General features: G+C 43.1%; 1 protein-coding gene across 1 annotated transcript in view; it reads right to left on the bottom strand.

Moving 5' to 3' along the window:
- Positions 1-431: 431 nt before the first annotated feature.
- The window catches only part of LOC115114519 (insulin-like growth factor-binding protein 3), a 31,232-nt gene continuing 13,719 nt past the window's right edge, over positions 432-17,944 (bottom strand). Inside the window, exon 4 of the mRNA XM_029642820.2 lies at positions 432-2,247. Coding sequence (XP_029498680.1) covers positions 2,122-2,247 — 126 coding nt within the window. The 3' untranslated portion in view covers positions 432-2,121. The remainder of the gene's footprint in view (positions 2,248-17,944) is intronic.

Genomic DNA, 17,944 nt, shown 5'->3' with positions numbered 1-17,944 from the left:
ATTTATTTGTGTAACAGAGGTTCTTGTATATCCCCTGGCTTTATTAACCCAGAGGTTGTGGGAACACTTGGTTCTCAACAAATTATGAGAAAAGACTCCTGGGTAAAGTATAGAATGGTACCCGATTCCCTGTAGTGCACTACTATAGACCTGGTCAAAAGTAGTGCACTACATAGGGAACAGGGTACCATTTTGGGGACAACCCTGGTGGGAATTAAAAACATTTCCAGAGCTAGCAACATGCAGGGTTACTTCTGCAGCAAGCCTCAACAGAACCTCCAGTGGCAATAGTTATGAGGGATACCAAGTTATAATTGTGAACAAAAAGTATTCCAAATCTCAGCATCATCAATAAGGATCATGGACATTTAGAAATCTTTAGCATATTCAGACAACACACTTACAAAAGTAAATCGCATAGCAATGGAAGCTGGTGTCAACTTTACTGCATTTATTTGTTATAAATACACTTTTTTTGATACAAGGATAGAGAATATTGACCTTTAACCAAGGCACAGCTAAAAGGTGAAAAGGAATCTCTGAAAACAGAAAAACGTGCCAAGTGTCACGTTTGGAGGAAAACTGGCACCATCTCTACGGTGAAGAATGGTGGTGGCAGCATTATGTTGTGGGGATGTTTTTCAGCGTCAGGGACTGGGAGAGACTAGTCAGGAACGAGGGAAAGATAAACGGAGCAAAGCACAGAGAGATCCTTGATGAAAACCTGCTCCAGAGTGCTCAGGACCTCAGACTGGGGTAAAGGTTCACCTTCCAACAGGACAATGACCCTAAACACACAGCCAATACAACGCAGGAGTGGCTTCGGGATAAGTCACTGAATGTCCTTGAGTGGCCCACCCAGAGCCCGGACTTGAACCCGATTGAACATCTCCGGAAAGACCTGAAAATAGCTGTGCAGCGACACTCCCCATCCAACCTGACAGAGCTTGAGATAATCTGGAAAGAAGAATGGGAGAAACTCTCCAAATACAGGTGTGCCAAGCTTGTAGCGTCATACCCAAGATGACTAACGAGGCTGTAATTGCTGCCAAAGGTGCTTCAACAAAGTACTGAGTGAAGGGTCTGAATACTTACGTAAATGTCATATTTCAGTTTTTTACTTTTAATAAATTAGCAAAAATGTGTAAAAAAATGTTTTTGCTTTATCATTATGGGGTATTGTGTGTAGAATGATGACGGGAAAAAAACGATTTAATCAATTTTAGAATAAGACTGTAACGTAACAAAATGTGGAAAAAGTCAAGTGGTCTGAACATTTTCCGAATGCACTGTATGTTCCACTGGTGGAAGTATAGGGAATGTACTTACATGAAGATGTATATGAGTTGCATAGGGAAGATGAGAACAGTATCCAGCTCTATAGTCAACTCCCTTAAATGGTCCTGAGGAAAGGGCAGTGATGCTGCAGTGAGATACAGGTTGGACTAAAAGCTGATGTATGTATCCTCTGGCACAAAGTGGGAAGGCGTTTTATGACATTGTACTGTACTGTGCCACAAGGTGGTCACACACCAGCAGATAGACACAGATAGACACACATAGACACACAGATAGACACACTTGTATTTCACACACACACACACACACACAGACACACTTGTATTACACACACACACACACACACACACACACACACAACCACACAACCACACAAATACATACAGTAACATATCAAACATACAGAATTACTGTATATAAGTCTGTCATCAAGTCTGTAATCATCAAGGCTAGCCCTCTGCAATGGAATTAATTATCTAATTGTCCTTAGAAGTACTGCCCTCTGTCTATGGAGAATCCATCCACACACTGCTTACAGTGCATAGGAGCAGCACATAGCATTGGAGGGTGTGTGTTGGACACAAGGAGTGTGATTGGATGAGTCCTCTTCTCAAGCCACTCCTCCTGCCCTGTCTTCCATCCTCCTGCCCTGCCTTCCTGTTGGCCAAAGTATCATCAATGCCAGCCAACACGTCCAGGCCCAGCCATTTTGGACCCTTTTGGATCCCAATATCCTCATAGTTTTTCTGTGTGTTCATGGCTCCCTTTTCTTTCTCTCCGCCTCTCTCTCTCTCTCTCTGGTTCCTTCTTGCTGCTCAGGTCTTATTGGCTCTCAGAGTTGTAGCACTGGGTGTCTGCTCTCTCCTTCCCGTTGAAACTTGGCAATGGCTGCCCATACTTGTCGACACACCAGCAAAACCCTCGCTTTCTGCCCTTGGATGGACGGCACTGTGTGTGTGAGGGAGAGAGAGAAAGGGAGAGAAAGAAACAGAGAGAGTTACAGAGAGAGGGAGAGAGTAACAGCGAGAGAGTTACAGAGAGAGAATTACAGAGAGTTACAGAGAGGGAGAGAGTTACAGAGAGACAGAGTTACAGTGAGAGAGAGAGAGAATTACAGAGAGAGAGTTACAGCAAGAGAGAAAGTTACAGAGAGAGAGATACAGAGAGAGAGTTACAGAGAGAGAAGTTACAGAGAGCGAGAGAGAGAGGGTTGAAGAGATAAAGTTACAGAGAGACATAGTTACAGAGAGAGAAAGTTACAGAGAGAAAGTTACAGAGAGAGAGTTACAGAGAGAGAGAGAGTTATAGCAAGATAGTTACAGAGAGAAAGTTACAGAGAGAGAGAGTTACAGAGAGAGAGAAAGTTAGAGAAAGTTACAGAGAGAGAGAGTTACAGAGAGAGAGTTACAGAGAGCTAGAGTTACAGAGAGAAAGTTACAGAGAGAGAGTTACAGAGAGAGAGTTACAGAGAGAGAGAGAGAGAGTTACAGAGAGAGAGTTACAGAGAGAGAGAGAGTTACAGAGAGAGTTACAGAGAGAGAGAGAGTTACAGAGAGAGAGAGAGTTACAGAGAGAGAGAGTTACAGAGAGAAAGTTACAGAGAGAGAGAGTTACAGAGAGAGAGTTACAGAGAGAGAGAGAGTTATAGCAAGATAGTTACAGAGAGAAAGTTACAGAGAGAGATAGTTACAGAGAGAGATAGTTACAGAGAGGGAGAGTTACAGAGAGAGAGTTACAGAGAGAGAGAGTTACAGAGAGAGAGTTACAGAGAGAGAGTTACAGAGAGAGAGAGAGTTACAAAGAGAAAGTTACAGAGAGAGAAGAGTTACAGAGAGAGAGAGTTACAGAGAGAGATAGTTACAGAGAGAGAGAGTTACAGAGAGAAAGTTACAGAGAGAGAGAGAAAGAGTTACAGAGAGAGAGAGTTACAGAGAGAGAGTTACAGAGAGATAGTTACAGAGAGAAAGTTACAGAGAGAAAGTTACAGAGAGAGAGAGAGTTACAGAGAGAGAGAGAGAGAGAGTTACAGAGAGAGAGAGAGAGTTACAGAGAGAGAGAAAGAGTTACAGAGAGAGAGAGTTACAGAGAGAGAGAGTTACAGAGAGAGAGATAGTTACAGAGAGAGAAAGTTACAGAGAGAAAGTTACAGAGAGATAGAGTTACAGAGAGATAGAGTTACAGAGAGAGAGAGTTATAGCAAGATAGTTACAGAGAGAAAGTTACAGAGAGAGAGAGCGTTACAGAGAGAGAGAAAGTTAGAGAGAGAGTTACAGAGAGAGAGTTACAGAGAGAGATAGTTACAGAGAGCTAGAGTTACAGAGAGAAAGTTACAGAGAGAGAGTTACAGAGAGAGAGAGAGTTACAGAGAGAAAGTTACAGAGAGAGAGAGTTACAGAGAGAGAGAGAGTTACAGAGAGAGAGAGTTACAGAGAGAGAGTTACAGAGAGAGAGTTACAGAGAGAGAAGTTACAGAGAGAGAGAGAGTTACAGAGAGAGAGTTACAGAGAGAGAGAGAGTTACAGAGAGAGAGTTACAGAGAGAGAGAGAGTTACAGAGAGAGATAGTTACAGAGAGAGAGAGTTACAGAGAGAGAGAGTTACAGAGAGAGAGAGTTAGAGAGAGAGAGTTACAGAGAGAGAGAGAGAGAGAGTTACAGAGTTACAGAGAGAGAGTTACAGAGAGAGAAAGAGTTACAGAGAGTTACAGAGAGAGAGTTACAGAGAGAGAAGTTACAGAGAGAGAGAGTTACAGTTACAGAGAGAGAGTTACAGAGAGAGAGAGTTACAGAGAGTTACAGTTACAGAGAGATAGTTACAGAGAGAGAGAGAGTTACAGAGAGAGAGAGAGTTACAGAGAGAGAGAGAGAGAGAGTTACAGAGAGAGAGAGAGTTACAGAGAGAGAGATAGTTACAGAGAGCTAGAGTTACAGAGAGAAAGTTAGAGAGTTACAGAGAGAGAGAGTTACAGAGAGAGAGTTACAGAGAGAGAGAGAGAGTTAGAGAGAGAGAGAGAGTTAGAGAGAGAGAGTTACAGAGAGAGAGAGTTACAGAGAGAGAGAGAGAGAGTTACAGAGAGAGAGAGTTACAGAGAGAGAGAGTTACAGAGAGAGAGAGAGAGTTACAGAGAGAGAGAGTTACAGTGAGAAGGAGAGAGAGTTACAGTGAGAGAGAGAGAGTTACAGAGAGAGAGAGAGAGTTACAGAGAGAGAGAGAGAGTTACAGAGAGAGAGAGTTACAGAGAGAGATAAGTTACAGAGAGACAGAGAGAGAGAGTTACAGAGAGTTACAGAGAGAGAGAGAGTTACAGAGAGACAGAGAGAGAGTTACAGAGAGAGAGTTACAGAGAGAGAGAGAGAGAGAGAGTTACAGTGAGAGAGAGAGAGAGTTACAGAGAGAGAGAGACAGTTACAGAGAGAGAGAGTTAGAGAGAGAGAGAGAGTTACAGAGAGAGAAAGTTACAGAGAGAGAGAGTTACAGAGAGAGAGAGTTACAGAGAGAGAGAGTTACAGAGAGAGAGAGAGAGAGAGTTACAGAGAGAGAGAGAGTTACAGAGAGAGAGAGTTACAGAGAGAGAGAGTTACAGAGAGAAAGTTACAGAGAGAAAGAGAGTTACAGAGAGAGAGAGTTACAGAGAGAGAGAGAGAGTTACAGAGAGAGAGAGAGAGTTACAGAGAGAGAGAGAGAGAGTTAGAGAGGGAGAGAGAGTTACAGAGAGAGAAGTTACAGAGAGAGAGAGAGTTACAGAGAGAGAGAGAGTTACAGAGAGAGAGGAGTTACAGAGAGAGAGAGTTACAGAGAGAGAGAGTTACAGAGAGAGAGAGAGAGTTACAGAGAGAGAGAGAGTTACAGAGAGAAAGTTACAGAGAGAGAGAGAGAGTTACAGAGAGAGAGTTACAGAGAGAGAGAGTTACAGAGAGAGTTACAGAGAGAGAGAGTTACAGAGAGAGAGGGAGAGAGTTACAGAGAGAGAGTTACAGAGAGAGAGAGAGTTACAGAGAGATAGTTACAGAGAGAGAGAGTTACAGAGAAAGAGAGTTACAGCGAGAAAGTTAGAGAGAGAGAGAGTTACAGAGAGACAGAGAGTTACAGAGAGAGAGAGAGTTACAGAGAGAGAGAGATAGTTACAGAGAGAGAGAGTAACAGAGAGAGAGAGAGTTACAGAGAAAGAGAGAGAGGGAGAGAGTTACAGTGAGAGAGAGAGAGTTACAGTGAGAAGGAGAGAGAGTTACAGTGAGAGAGAGAGAGTTACAGTGAGAGAGAGAGAGTTACAGAGAGAGAGAGAGAGAGTTACAGAGAGAGAGAGTTACAGAGAGAAAGTTACAGAGAGGAAGTTACAGAGAGAGAGAGAGAGAGTTACAGAGAGAGAGAGAGTTACAGAGAGAGAGAGAGAGTTACAGAGAGAGAGAGAGAGAGTTAGAGAGAGAGAGAGTTACAGAGAGAGAGAGTTACAGAGAGAGAGAAGAGTTACAGCGAGAGAGAGAGAGAGTTACAGAGAGAGAGAGAGAGAGTTACAGAGAGAGAAGTTACAGAGAGAGTTACAGAGAGAGAGAGAGAGAGTTACAGAGAGAGAGAGTTACAGAGAGAGAGAGTTACAGAGAGAGAGAGAGAGAGAGTTACAGAGAGAGAGAGAGAGAGTTACAGTTACAGAGAGAGAGAGTTACAGAGAGAGAGAGAGAGAGAGTTACAGAGAGAGAGAGTTACAGAAGAGAGAGAGTTACAGTGTCGAGAGTTACAGAGAGAGAGAGAGTTACAGAGAGAGAGAGAGAGAGAGTTACAGAGAGAGAGTTACAGTTAGAGAGAGAGAGAGTTACAGAGAGAGAGTTACAGAGAGAGTTACAGAGAGAGAGTTAGAGAGAGAGAGAGAGAGAGTTACAGAGAGAGAGAGTTACAGAGAGAGAGAGTTACAGAGAGAGAGAGAGTTAGAGAGAGAGAGAGAGTTACAGAGAGAGAGAGAGAGTTACAGAGAGAGAGAGAGAGAGTTAGAGAGAGAGAGAGAGAGTTACAGAGAGAGAGAGAGAAAGTTAGAGAGAGAGAGTTACAGAGAGAGAGTTACAGAGAGAGAGAGAGAGTTACAGAGAGAGAGAGAGAGAGAGAGAGAGAGAGAGAGTTACAGAGAGAGAGAGTTACAGAGAGAGAGAGAGTTACAGAGAGAGAGAGAGTTACAGAGAGAGAGAGTTACAGAGAGAGAGTTACAGAGAGAGAGAGTTACAGAGAGAGAGTTACAGAGAGAGAGAGTTACAGAGAGAGAGTTACAGAGAGAGAGAGTTACAGAGAGAGTTAGAGAGAGAGTTACAGAGAGAGAGTTACAGAGAGTTACAGAGAGTTAGAGAGAGAGAGTTAGAGAGTTGAGAGAGAGTTACAGAGAGAGAGAGTTACAGAGAGTGAGACAGAGAGTTACAGAGAGAGAGAAGAGATTACAGTTACAGAGAGAGAGTTACAGAGAGAGAGAGAGAGAGAGAGTTACAGAGAGAGAGAGTTACAGAGAGAGACATTACAGAGAGAGAGAGAGTTACAGAGAGAGAGAGAGTTACAGAGAGAGAGAGTTACAGAGAGAGAAGTTACAGAGAGAGAGAGAGAGTTACAGAGAAAGAGAGTTACAGCGAGAAAGATAGAGAGAGAGAGTTACAGTGAGAGAGAGAGAGTTACAGAGAGAGATATAGAGAGAGAGAGGGAGAGGGAGAGTTACAGAGAGAGAGAGATTACAGAGAGAAAGAGTTACAGAGAGAAAGTTACAGAGAGAGAGAGTTACAGAGAGAGAGAGAGAGAGTTACAGAGAGAGTACAGAGAGAGAGAGTTACAGAGAGAGAGAGTTACAGAGAGAGAGAGAGTTACAGAGAGAGATAGATTGTTACAGAGAGAGAGAGGTAACAGAGAGAGAGATTTACAGAGAGAAAGTTACAGAGAGAAAGTTAGAGAGAGAGAGTTACAGAGAGAGAGTTACAGAGAGAGAGAGAGTTACAGAGAGAGAGTTACAGAGAGAGAGTTACAGAGAGAGAGTTACAGAGAGAGAGAGTTACAGAGAGAAGAGAGTTACAGAGAGAAAGTTAGAGAGAGAGAGAGAGAGAGTTACAGAGAGAGAGAGAGTTACAGAGAGAGAGAGTTACAGAGAGAGAGTTACAGAGAGAGAGAGAGAGTTACAGAGAGAGAGAGAGTTACAGAGAAAGAGAGTTACAGTGAGAAAGTTAGAGAGAGAGTTACAGTGAGAGAGAGAGAGTTACAGTGAGAGAGAGTTACAGTGAGAGAGAGAGAGAGTTACAGAGAGAGAGAGAGTTACAGAGAGAGAGTTACAGAGAGAGAGAGAGTAACAGAGAGAGATATTTACAGAGAGAATGTTACAGAGAGAAAGTTACAGAGAGAGAGAGTTACAGAGAGAGAGAGAGAGAGAGAGAGGGAGAGAGTTACAGAGAGAGAGTTACAGAGAGAGAGTTACAGAGAGAGAGAGAGTTACAGAGAAAGAGAGTTAGGGAGAGAGAGAGAGTTACAGAGAGAGAGAGAGTTACAGAGAAAGAGAGTTACAGTGAGAAAGTTAGAGAGAGAGAGTTACAGTGAGAGAGAGAGAGTTACAGAGAGAGAGTTACAGTGAGAGAGAGAGTTACAGAGAGAGAGAGAGTTACAGAGAGAGAGAGAGAGTTAGAGAGAGAGAGAGTTACAGAGAGAGAGAGTTACAGTTACAGAGAGAGAGAGAGTTACAGAGAGGGAGAGAGTTACAGAGAGAGAGAGAGTTACAGAGAGAGAGAGAGTTACAGAGAGAGAGCTACAGAGAGAGAGAGTTACAGAGAGAGAGAGAGAGTTACAGAGAAAGAGAGAGTTACAGAGAGAGACATTACAGAGAGAGAGAGTTACAGAGAGAGAGATTACAGTGAGAGAGAGAGTTACAGAGAGAGAGTTACAGTGAGAGAGAGTTACAGAGAGAGACAGTTACAGAGAGAGAGAGTTACAGAGAGAGAGTTAGATTGTTACAGAGAGAGAGAGTAACAGAGAGAGAGATTTACAGAGAGAAAGTTACAGAGAGAAAGTTAGAGAGAGAGAGTTACAGAGAGAGAGTTACAGAGAGAGAGGGAGAGAGTTACAGAGAGAGAGTTACAGAGAGAGAGAGTTACAGAGAGAGAGAGTTACAGAGAGAGAGTTACAGAGAGAGTTAGAGAGAGAGAGAGAGAGTTACAGAGAGAGAGAGAGTTACAGAGAGAGAGATTACAGAGAGAGAGAGTTACAGAGAGAGAGAGAGTTACAGAGAGAGAGAGAGTTAGAGAGAGACAGAGTTAGAGAGAGAGTTACAGAGAGAGAGAGACATTACAGAGAGAGAGTTACAGAGAGAGAGTTACAGAGAGAGAGTTACAGAGAGAGAGAGAGTAACAGAGAGAGAGATTTACAGAGAGAATGTTACAGAGAGAAAGTTACAGAGAGAGAGAGTTACAGAGAGAGAGTTACGAAGAGAGAGGGAGAGAGTTACAGAGAGAGAGTTACAGAGAGAGAGAGAGTTACAGAGAGAGAGTTACAGAGAGAGAGAGAGTTACAGAGAAAGAGAGTTACAGAGAGAGAGTTACAGAGAGAGAGAGTTACAGTGAGAGAGAGTTACAGAGAGAGAGAGAGTTACAGTGAGAGAGAGAGTTACAGTGAGAGAGAGTTACAGTGAGAGAGAGTTACAGAGAGAGAGAGTTACAGTGAGAGAGAGAGAGTTACAGAGAGAGAGTTACAGAGAGAAAATTACAGAGAGAAAGTTACAGAGAGAGAGAGAGTTACAGAGAGAGAGAGAGTTACAGAGAGAGAGAGAGTTACAGAGAGAGAGAGAGTTACAGAGAGAGAGAGAGTTACAGAGAGAGAGAGAGAGTTACAGTGAGAGAGAGAGAGTTACAGAGAGAGAGAGAGAGTTACAGAGAGAGAGTTACAGAGAGAAAGTTACAGAGAGAGAGAGAGTTACAGAGAGAGAGAGAGTTACAGAGAGACAGTGTTACAGAGAGAGAGTTACAGAGAGAGAGACATTACAGAGAGAGAGAGTTACAGAGAGAGAGAGTTACAGAGATTAGAGAGTTACAGAGAGAGAGTTACAGAGAGAGAGTTACAGAGAGAGAGAGAGAGTTACAGAGAGAGAGTGTCTGAGAGAGTTACAGAGAGAGAAAGTTACAGAGAGAGAGAGTTACAGAGAGAGAGAGAGAGTTACAGTGTGACAGAGAGAGAGAGTTACAGAGAGAGAGAGATTACAGAGAGTGTTGAGAGTTACAGAGAGAGTTACAGAGAGAGAGACATTACAGAGTCTGAGAGAGAGTTACAGAGAGAGAGAGAGATTACAGTGTCTGACAGAGAGTTACAGAGAGAGACATTACAGAGAGAGAGACAGAGAGAGAGTTACAGAGAGAGAGAGAGTTACAGTGTCTGACAGAGAGTTATTGAGAAAGAGAGACATTACAGTGTCTGAGAGAGAGTTACAGAGAGACAGTTACAGAGAGAGAGAGAGTTACAGAGAAAGAGAGTTACAGAGAGAGAGAGAGTTACAGAGAGAGAGAGAGTTACAGAGAGAGAGAGTTACAGAGAGAGAGAGACATTACAGTACAGAGAGAGAGAGAGTTACAGTGAGAGAGAGAGACATTACAGTGTTCAGAGAGAGAGAGAGTTACAGAGAGAGACATTACAGTGAGAGAGAGAGTTACAGAGAGAGAGATTACAGTGTCAGAGAGAGAGTTACAGAGAGAGACATTACAGAGAGAGAGTTACAGAGAGAGAGACATTACAGTTACAGAGAGAGAGTTACAGAGAGAGAGAGAGAGTTACAGTGAGAGAGAGAGTTACAGAGAGAGAGAGAGTTACAGAGAGAGAGTTACAGAGAGAGAGAGTTACAGTGAGAGAGAGAGTTACAGAGAGAGAGAGAGAGAGTTACAGTGAGAGAGAGAGTTACAGAGAGAGAGAGTTACAGTGTCTGAGAGAGAGTTACAGAGAGAGAGAGAGTTACAGAGAGAGAGAGAGAGAGTTACAGAGAGAGAGAGATTACAGAGTCTGAGAGAGAGTTACAGAGAGAGACATTACAGAGAGAGAGAGTTACAGAGAGAGAGAGAGAGAGAGAGAGTTACAGAGAGAGAGAGAGTTACAGAGAGAGAGAGTTACAGAGAGAGAGTTACAGAGAGAGAGAGAGACAGTTACAGAGAGAGAGAGTTACAGAGAGAGAGAGAGTTACAGAGAGACAGAGTTACAGAGAGAGAGCTACAGACATTACAGTACAGAGAGAGAGAGTTACAGAGAGAGAGATTACAGTGTCTGAGAGAGAGTTACAGAGAGAGAGACATTACAGTGTCTGACAGAGAGTTACAGAGAGAGAGAGATTACAGAGAGAGTTACAGAGAGTTACAGAGAGAGTTAGAGAGACATTACAGTGTCTGACAGAGAGTTACAGAGAGAGAGAGTTACAGAGAGAAGAGAGAGTTACAGAGAGAGAGAGAGAGTTACAGAGAGAGAGTTACAGAGAGAGAGACAGTTACAGTAGTTACAGAGAGAGAGAGTTACAGAGAGAGAGAGTTACACATTACAGAGTCTGAGGGAGAGAGTTACAGAGAGAGAGAGACATTACAGTCTGAGAGAGAGTTACAGAGAAGAGAGTTACAGAGAGAGAGAGAGTTACAGAGAGAGAGAGTTACAGAGAGAGAGTTACAGAGTCTGACAGAGAGTTACAGAGAGAGAGAGACATTACAGTGTCTGAGAGAGAGTTACAGAGAGAGAGAGTTACAGTGTCTGAGAGAGTTAGAGTTAGAGAGAGAGACATTACAGTTACAGAGAGAGAGTTACAGAGAGAGAGACATTACAGAGAGACAGAGAGTTACAGAGAGAGAGAGTTACAGAGAGAGAGTTACAGAGAGAGAGAGAGATTACAGTTACAGAGAGAGAGAGAGTTACAGAGAGAGAGAGACATTACAGAGAGAGAGAGAGTTACAGAGAGAGAGAGAGAGAGTTACAGTGTCTGACAGAGAGTTACAGAGAGAGAGAGTTACAGAGAGAGAGAGAGTTACAGAGAGAGAGAGACATTACAGAGTACAGAGAGAGAGTTACAGAGAGAGAGTTACAGAGACAGAGTACAGAGACAGAGAGTTACAGAGAGAGAGAGAGAGAGAGAGTTACAGAGAGAGAGAGAGTTACAGAGAGAGACAGTTACAGAGAGAGAGTTACAGAGAGAGTTACAGAGAGAGAATTACAGAGAGAGTTCTGACAGAGAGTTACAGAGAGAGAGAGAGTTACAGAGTTCAGAGAGAGAGACAGAGAGTTACAGAGAGAGTTACAGAGAGAGAGTTACAGAGAGTTACAGAGAGAGAGAGAGTTACAGTGAGAGAGAGAGTTACAGAGAGAGAGAGAGTTACAGTGTCTGAGAGAGAGTTACAGAGAGAGAGAGTTACATTACAGTGTACAGAGAGAGAGAGTTACAGTGTCTGAGAGAGAGTTACAGAGAGAGACATTAGAGTGTTGACAGAGAGTTACAGAGAGAGAGACATTACAGTGTCTGACAGAGAGTTAGAGAGAGAGAGAGACATTACAGTGTTACAGAGAGTTACAGAGAGAGAGTTACAGAGACAGTGTCTGACAGAGTTACAGAGAGAGAGAGTTACAGTGTTACAGAGAGAGAGAGAGAGTTACAGAGAGAGAGTTACAGAGAGAGAGAGTTACAGAGAGAGAGAGTTACTGAGAGAGAAAGTTACAGAGAGAGAGTTACAGTGAGACAGAGAGTTACAGAGAGAGAGAGATTACAGTGTCTGAGAGAGAGTTACAGAGAGAGAGAGTTACAGTGTCTGAGAGAGAGTTACAGAGAGAGATTACAGAGAGAGAGTTACAGAGAGAAAGTTACAGAGAGACATTACAGTGAGAGAGAGAGTTACAGAGAGAGAGAGAGAGACATTACAGTGTCTGAGAGAGAGTTACAGAGAGAGAGAGAGACATTACAGAGAGAGAGAGTTACAGAGAGAGAGAGACATTACAGTGTCTGAGAGAGAGTTACAGAGAGAGAGAGACAGTTACAGAGAGAGTCTACAGAGAGAGTTACAGAGAGAGAGAGAGTTACAGTGTCTGAGAGAGAGTTACAGAGAGAGAGAGACATTACAGAGACAGAGAGTTACAGAGAGAGAGACATTACAGTGAGAGAGAGAGTTACAGAGAGAGAGAGTTACAGAGAGAGAGAGTTACAGAGAGTTAGACAGAGAGAGTTACAGAGAGAGAGAGACATTACAGTGTCTGAGAGAGAGTTACAGAGAGAGAGAGAGACATTACAGTGTCTGACAGAGAGAGTTACAGAGAGAGAGACAGTTACAGTGTCTGACAGAGAGTTACAGAGAGAGACATTACAGTGTCTGAGAGAGAGTTACAGAGAGAGAGAGAGTTACAGTGTCTGACAGAGAGTTACAGAGAGAGAGAGACATTACAGTGTTGACAGAGAGTTACAGAGAGAGAGACAGTTACAGACAGAGAGTTACAGAGAGAGAGAGACATTACAGTGTCTGAGAGAGAGAGTTACAGAGAGAGACATTACAGTGTCTGACAGAGAGTTACAGAGAGAGAGAGAGAGTCTGAGAGAGTTACAGAGTTACAGAGAGAGACATTACAGTGTCTGAGAGAGTTACAGAGAGAGAGAGACATTACAGTGAGAGAGAGTTACAGAGAGAGAGAGACATTACAGAGAGAGAGAGTTACAGAGAGAGAGACATTACAGTGACAGAGAGTTACAGAGAGAGACATTACAGAGAGTGTTACAGAGAGAGAGAGTTACAGAGAGAGAGAGTTACAGAGAGAGACATTACAGTGTTGACAGAGAGTTACAGAGAGAGAGACATTACAGTGTCTACAGAGAGAGAGAGAGAGACATTACAGTGTCTGACAGAGAGTTACAGAGAGAGAGAGACATTACAGTGTCTGACAGAGAGTTACAGAGAGAGACATTACAGTGAGACAGAGAGTTACAGAGAGAGAGAGAGAGAGAGATTACAGTGTCTGACAGAGAGTTACAGAGAGAGAGACATTACAGTGTCTGAGAGAGAGTTACAGAGAGAGAGAGAGAGACAGTTACAGTGACAGAGAGTTACAGAGAGAGAGATTACAGTGTCTGACAGAGAGTTACAGAGAGAGAGACATTACAGTGTCTGACAGAGAGTTACAGAGAGAGAGATTACAGTGAGACAGAGATTACAGTGAGAGAGAGTTACAGAGAGAGAGTTACAGTTACAGAGAGAGAGAGTTACAGTGTCTGACAGAGAGTTACAGAGAGAGAGAGAGTTACACAGAGAGAGAGAGTTGACAGAGAGACAGAGTTACAGAGAGAGACATTACAGAGAGTCTACAGAGAGTTACAGAGTTAGAGAGAGAGAGAGTTACAGAGAGAGAGAGACAGAGAGTTACAGAGAGTTACAGAGAGACATTACAGTGTCTGACAGAGAGTTACAGAGAGAGAGACATTACAGTGTCTGACAGAGAGTTACAGAGAGAGAGAGACAGAGAGAGAGTGTCTGACAGAGTTACAGAGAGAGAGACATTACAGTGTCTGACAGAGAGTTACAGAGAGAGACATTACAGTGTCTGACAGAGAGTTACAGAGAGAGAGACATTACAGTGTCTGACAGAGAGTTACAGAGAGAGAGAGAGACATTACAGTGTCTGACAGAGAGTTACAGAGAGAGAGAGACATTACAGTGTCTGAGAGAGAGTTACAGAGAGAGACATTACAGTGTCTGACAGAGAGTTACAGAGAGAGAGACATTACAGTGTCTGACAGAGAGTTACAGAGAGAGAGAGAGACATTACAGTGTCTGACAGAGAGTTACAGAGAGAGAGACATTACAGTGTCTGACAGAGAGTTACAGAGAGAGAGAGACATTACAGTGTCTGACAGAGAGTTACAGAGAGAGAGAGACATTACAGTGTCTGACAGAGAGTTACAGAGAGAGACATTACAGTGTCTGACAGAGAGTTACAGAGAGAGAGAGAGACATTACAGTGTCTGACAGAGTTACAGAGAGAGACATTACAGTGTCTAGTTACAGAGAGAGAGAGAGTTACAGAGAGAGAGAGTTACAGAGAGAGAGAGTTACAGTGTCTGACAGAGAGTTACAGAGAGAGAGACATTACAGTGTCTGACAGAGAGTTACAGAGAGAGAGACAGTTACAGTGTCTGAGAGAGAGTTACAGAGAGAGAGAGACATTACAGAGAGAGAGAGTTACAGAGAGAGTTACAGAGAGAGAGTTACAGAGAGAGAGAGACATTACAGTGTCTGACAGAGTTACAGAGAGAGACATTACAGTGTCCGACAGAGAGTTACAGAGAGAGAGAGACATTACAGTGTGACAGAGTTACAGAGAGAGAGAGACATTACAGTGTCTGACAGAGAGTTACAGAGAGAGAGAGAGACATTACAGTGTCTGACAGAGAGTTACAGAGAGAGAGAGACATTACAGTGTCTGACAGAGAGTTACAGAGAGAGACATTACAGTGTCTGACAGAGAGTTACAGAGAGAGAGTTACAGTGTCTGACAGAGAGTTACAGAGAGAGACATTACAGTGTCTGACAGAGAGAGAGTTACAGAGAGAGAGAGACATTACAGTGTCTGAGAGAGAGTTACAGAGAGAGAGACATTACAGTGTCTGACAGAGAGAGTTACAGAGAGAGAGACAGTTACAGTGTCTGACAGAGAGTTACAGAGAGAGAGACATTACAGAGAGAGAGTTACAGAGAGAGAGAGTTACAGAGAGAGAGAGTTACAGAGAGAGAGAGTTACAGTGAGAGAGAGAGTTACAGAGAGAGAGACATTACAGAGAGACAGAGAGTTACAGAGAGAGAGACATTACAGTGTCTGAGAGAGAGTTACAGAGAGAGAGACATTACAGTGTCTGACAGAGAGTTACAGAGAGAGAGACATTACAGTGAGAGACAGAGAGTTACAGAGAGAGAGAGACATTACAGTGAGTTACAGACAGAGAGTTACAGAGAGAGAGAGACATTACAGTGAGAGTTACAGAGAGTTACAGAGAGAGAGAGTTACAGAGAGTGTTGACAGAGAGAGTTACAGAGAGAGAGTTACAGAGAGAGAGTTACAGAGAGTTACAGAGAGAGAGAGAGTTACAGTCTGACAGAGAGTTACAGAGAGAGAGAGACATTACAGTGTCTGACAGAGAGTTACAGAGAGAGAGACATTACAGTGTCTGAGAGAGAGTTACAGAGAGAGACATTACAGTGTCTGACAGAGAGTTACAGAGAGAGAGAGAGTTACAGAGTTGACAGAGTTACAGAGAGAGAGACATTACAGTGAGAGAGAGAGTTACAGAGAGAGAGAGAGAGAGTTACAGTGTCTGACAGAGAGTTACAGAGAGAGAGAGACATTACAGAGTCTGACAGAGAGTTACAGAGAGAGAGAGAGAGACATTACAGTGTCTGACAGAGAGTTACAGAGAGAGAGAGAGTTACAGAGAGAGAGTTACAGAGAGAGACATTACAGTGTCTGACAGAGAGTTACAGAGAGAGAGAGAGTTACAGTGTCTGAGAGAGAGTTACAGAGAGAGACATTACAGAGAGTGTCTGACAGAGAGAGAGTTACAGAGAGAGAGACATTACAGTGTCTGAGAGAGTTACAGAGAGAGAGACATTACAGAGAGAGAGAGAGAGTTACAGAGAGAGACATTACAGTGAGAGAGAGTTACAGAGAGAGAGATTACAGTGTCAGAGAGAGAGAGAGTTACAGAGAGTTACAGAGAGAGAGAGTTACAGTGTCTGACAGAGAGTTACAGAGAGAGAGAGAGAGACATTACAGTGTCTGACAGAGAGTTACAGAGAGAGAGAGAGTTACAGACAGAGAGAGTTACAGAGAGAGACAGAGAGAGAGAGTTACAGAGAGACAGTGTCTGACAGAGAGTTACAGAGAGAGAGACATTACAGTGTCTGAGAGAGAGTTACAGAGAGAGAGACATTACAGAGACAGAGAGTTACAGAGAGAGAGAGACAGTTACAGTGTCTGACAGAGAGTTACAGAGAGACATTACAGTGTCTGACAGAGAGAGTTACAGAGAGAGAGACATTACAGTGTCTGACAGAGAGTTACAGAGAGAGAGAGACATTACAGTGTCTGACAGAGTTACAGAGAGAGACATTACAGAGAGAAAGTTACAGAGAGAGAGAGTTACAGAGAGAGAGTTACATTACAGTGTCTGAGAGAGTTACAGAGAGAGAGATTACAGTGAGAGAGAGTTACAGAGAGAGAGAGAGAGACATTACAGTGTCTGACAGAGTTACAGAGAGAGACATTACAGTGTCTGACAGAGAGTTACAGAGAGAGAGAGTTAGAGAGAGAGAGAGTTACAGTGAGAGAGTTACAGAGAGAGTTACAGAGAGAGAGACATTACAGTGTCTGACAGAGAGTTACAGAGAGAGAGAGACAGTTACAGTACAGAGAGAGAGAGTTACAGAGAGAGAGAGAGACATTACAGTGTCAGACAGAGAGTTACAGAGAGAGACATTACAGTGTCTGAGAGAGAGAGTTACAGAGAGAGACATTACAGTGTCTGACAGAGAGTTACAGAGAGAGAGAGATTACAGAGTGTCTACAGAGAGTTACAGAGAGAGAGAGACATTACAGTGTCTGAGAGAGAGTTACAGAGAGAGAGACATTACAGTGTCTGACAGAGAGTTACAGAGAGAGATTACAGTGTTACAGAGAGAGAGTTACAGAGAGAGAGAGTTACAGAGAGTGAGAGACAGAGTTACAGAGAGAGTTACAGAGAGAGAGAGTTACAGAGAGAGAGAGTTACAGAGAGAGAGAGAGTTACAGAGAGAGAGAGAGTTACAGAGAGACAGAGTTACTGACAGAGAGTTACAGAGAGAGAGACATTACAGTGTCTGACAGAGAGTTACAGAGAGAGAGAGACATTACAGAGTTGAGAGAGAGTTACAGAGAGAGACATTACAGTGTCTGAGAGAGTTACAGAGAGAGAGAGACATTACAGTGTCAGAGAGAGAGAGTTACAGAGAGTTACAGAGAGAGAGACATTACAGTGTCTGACAGAGAGTTACAGAGAGAGAGAGACATTACAGAGTCAGAGAGACAGAGTTAGAGAGATTACAGAGAGAGAGAGTTACAGAGAGAGACATTACAGTGTCTGAGAGAGTTACAGAGAGAGAGAGAGAGAGACATTACAGAGAGAGAGAGAGAGTTACAGAGAGAGAGAGAGTTACACAGAGAGAGTTACAGAGAGACATTACAGTGTCTGAGAGAGAGAGAGAGAGAGAGAGAGACATTACAGAGAGAGAGAGAGAGTTACAGAGAGAGAGAGTTACAGAGAGAGAGCATTACAGAGAGAGAGAGTTACAGAGAGAGAGAGTTACAGTCTGAGAGAGAGTTACAGAGAGAGAGACATTACAGTGAGAGAGAGTTACAGAGAGAGACATTACAGTGTACTGAGAGAGAGTTACAGAGAGAGAGAGACATTACAGTGTCTGAGAGAGAGTTACAGAGAGAGAGAGACAGAGAGTTACAGAGAGAGACAGAGAGTTACAGAGAGAGAGACATTACAGTGAGTTACAGAGAGTTAGAGAGAGAGAGAGAGTTACAGAGAGAGAGAGAGTTACAGAGAGAGAGAGAGATTACAGTGTACAGAGAGAGAGTTACAGAGAGAGAGAGACATTACAGTTACTGAGAGA

The sequence above is a fragment of the Oncorhynchus nerka genome, linkage group LG9b (genome assembly GCF_034236695.1).
Source record: "Oncorhynchus nerka isolate Pitt River linkage group LG9b, Oner_Uvic_2.0, whole genome shotgun sequence".
Classification (NCBI taxonomy): domain Eukaryota; kingdom Metazoa; phylum Chordata; class Actinopteri; order Salmoniformes; family Salmonidae; genus Oncorhynchus; species Oncorhynchus nerka.
The sequence above is the reverse complement of the archived record's forward strand: the minus strand, read 5'-3'. Positions and strand labels throughout refer to the sequence as shown.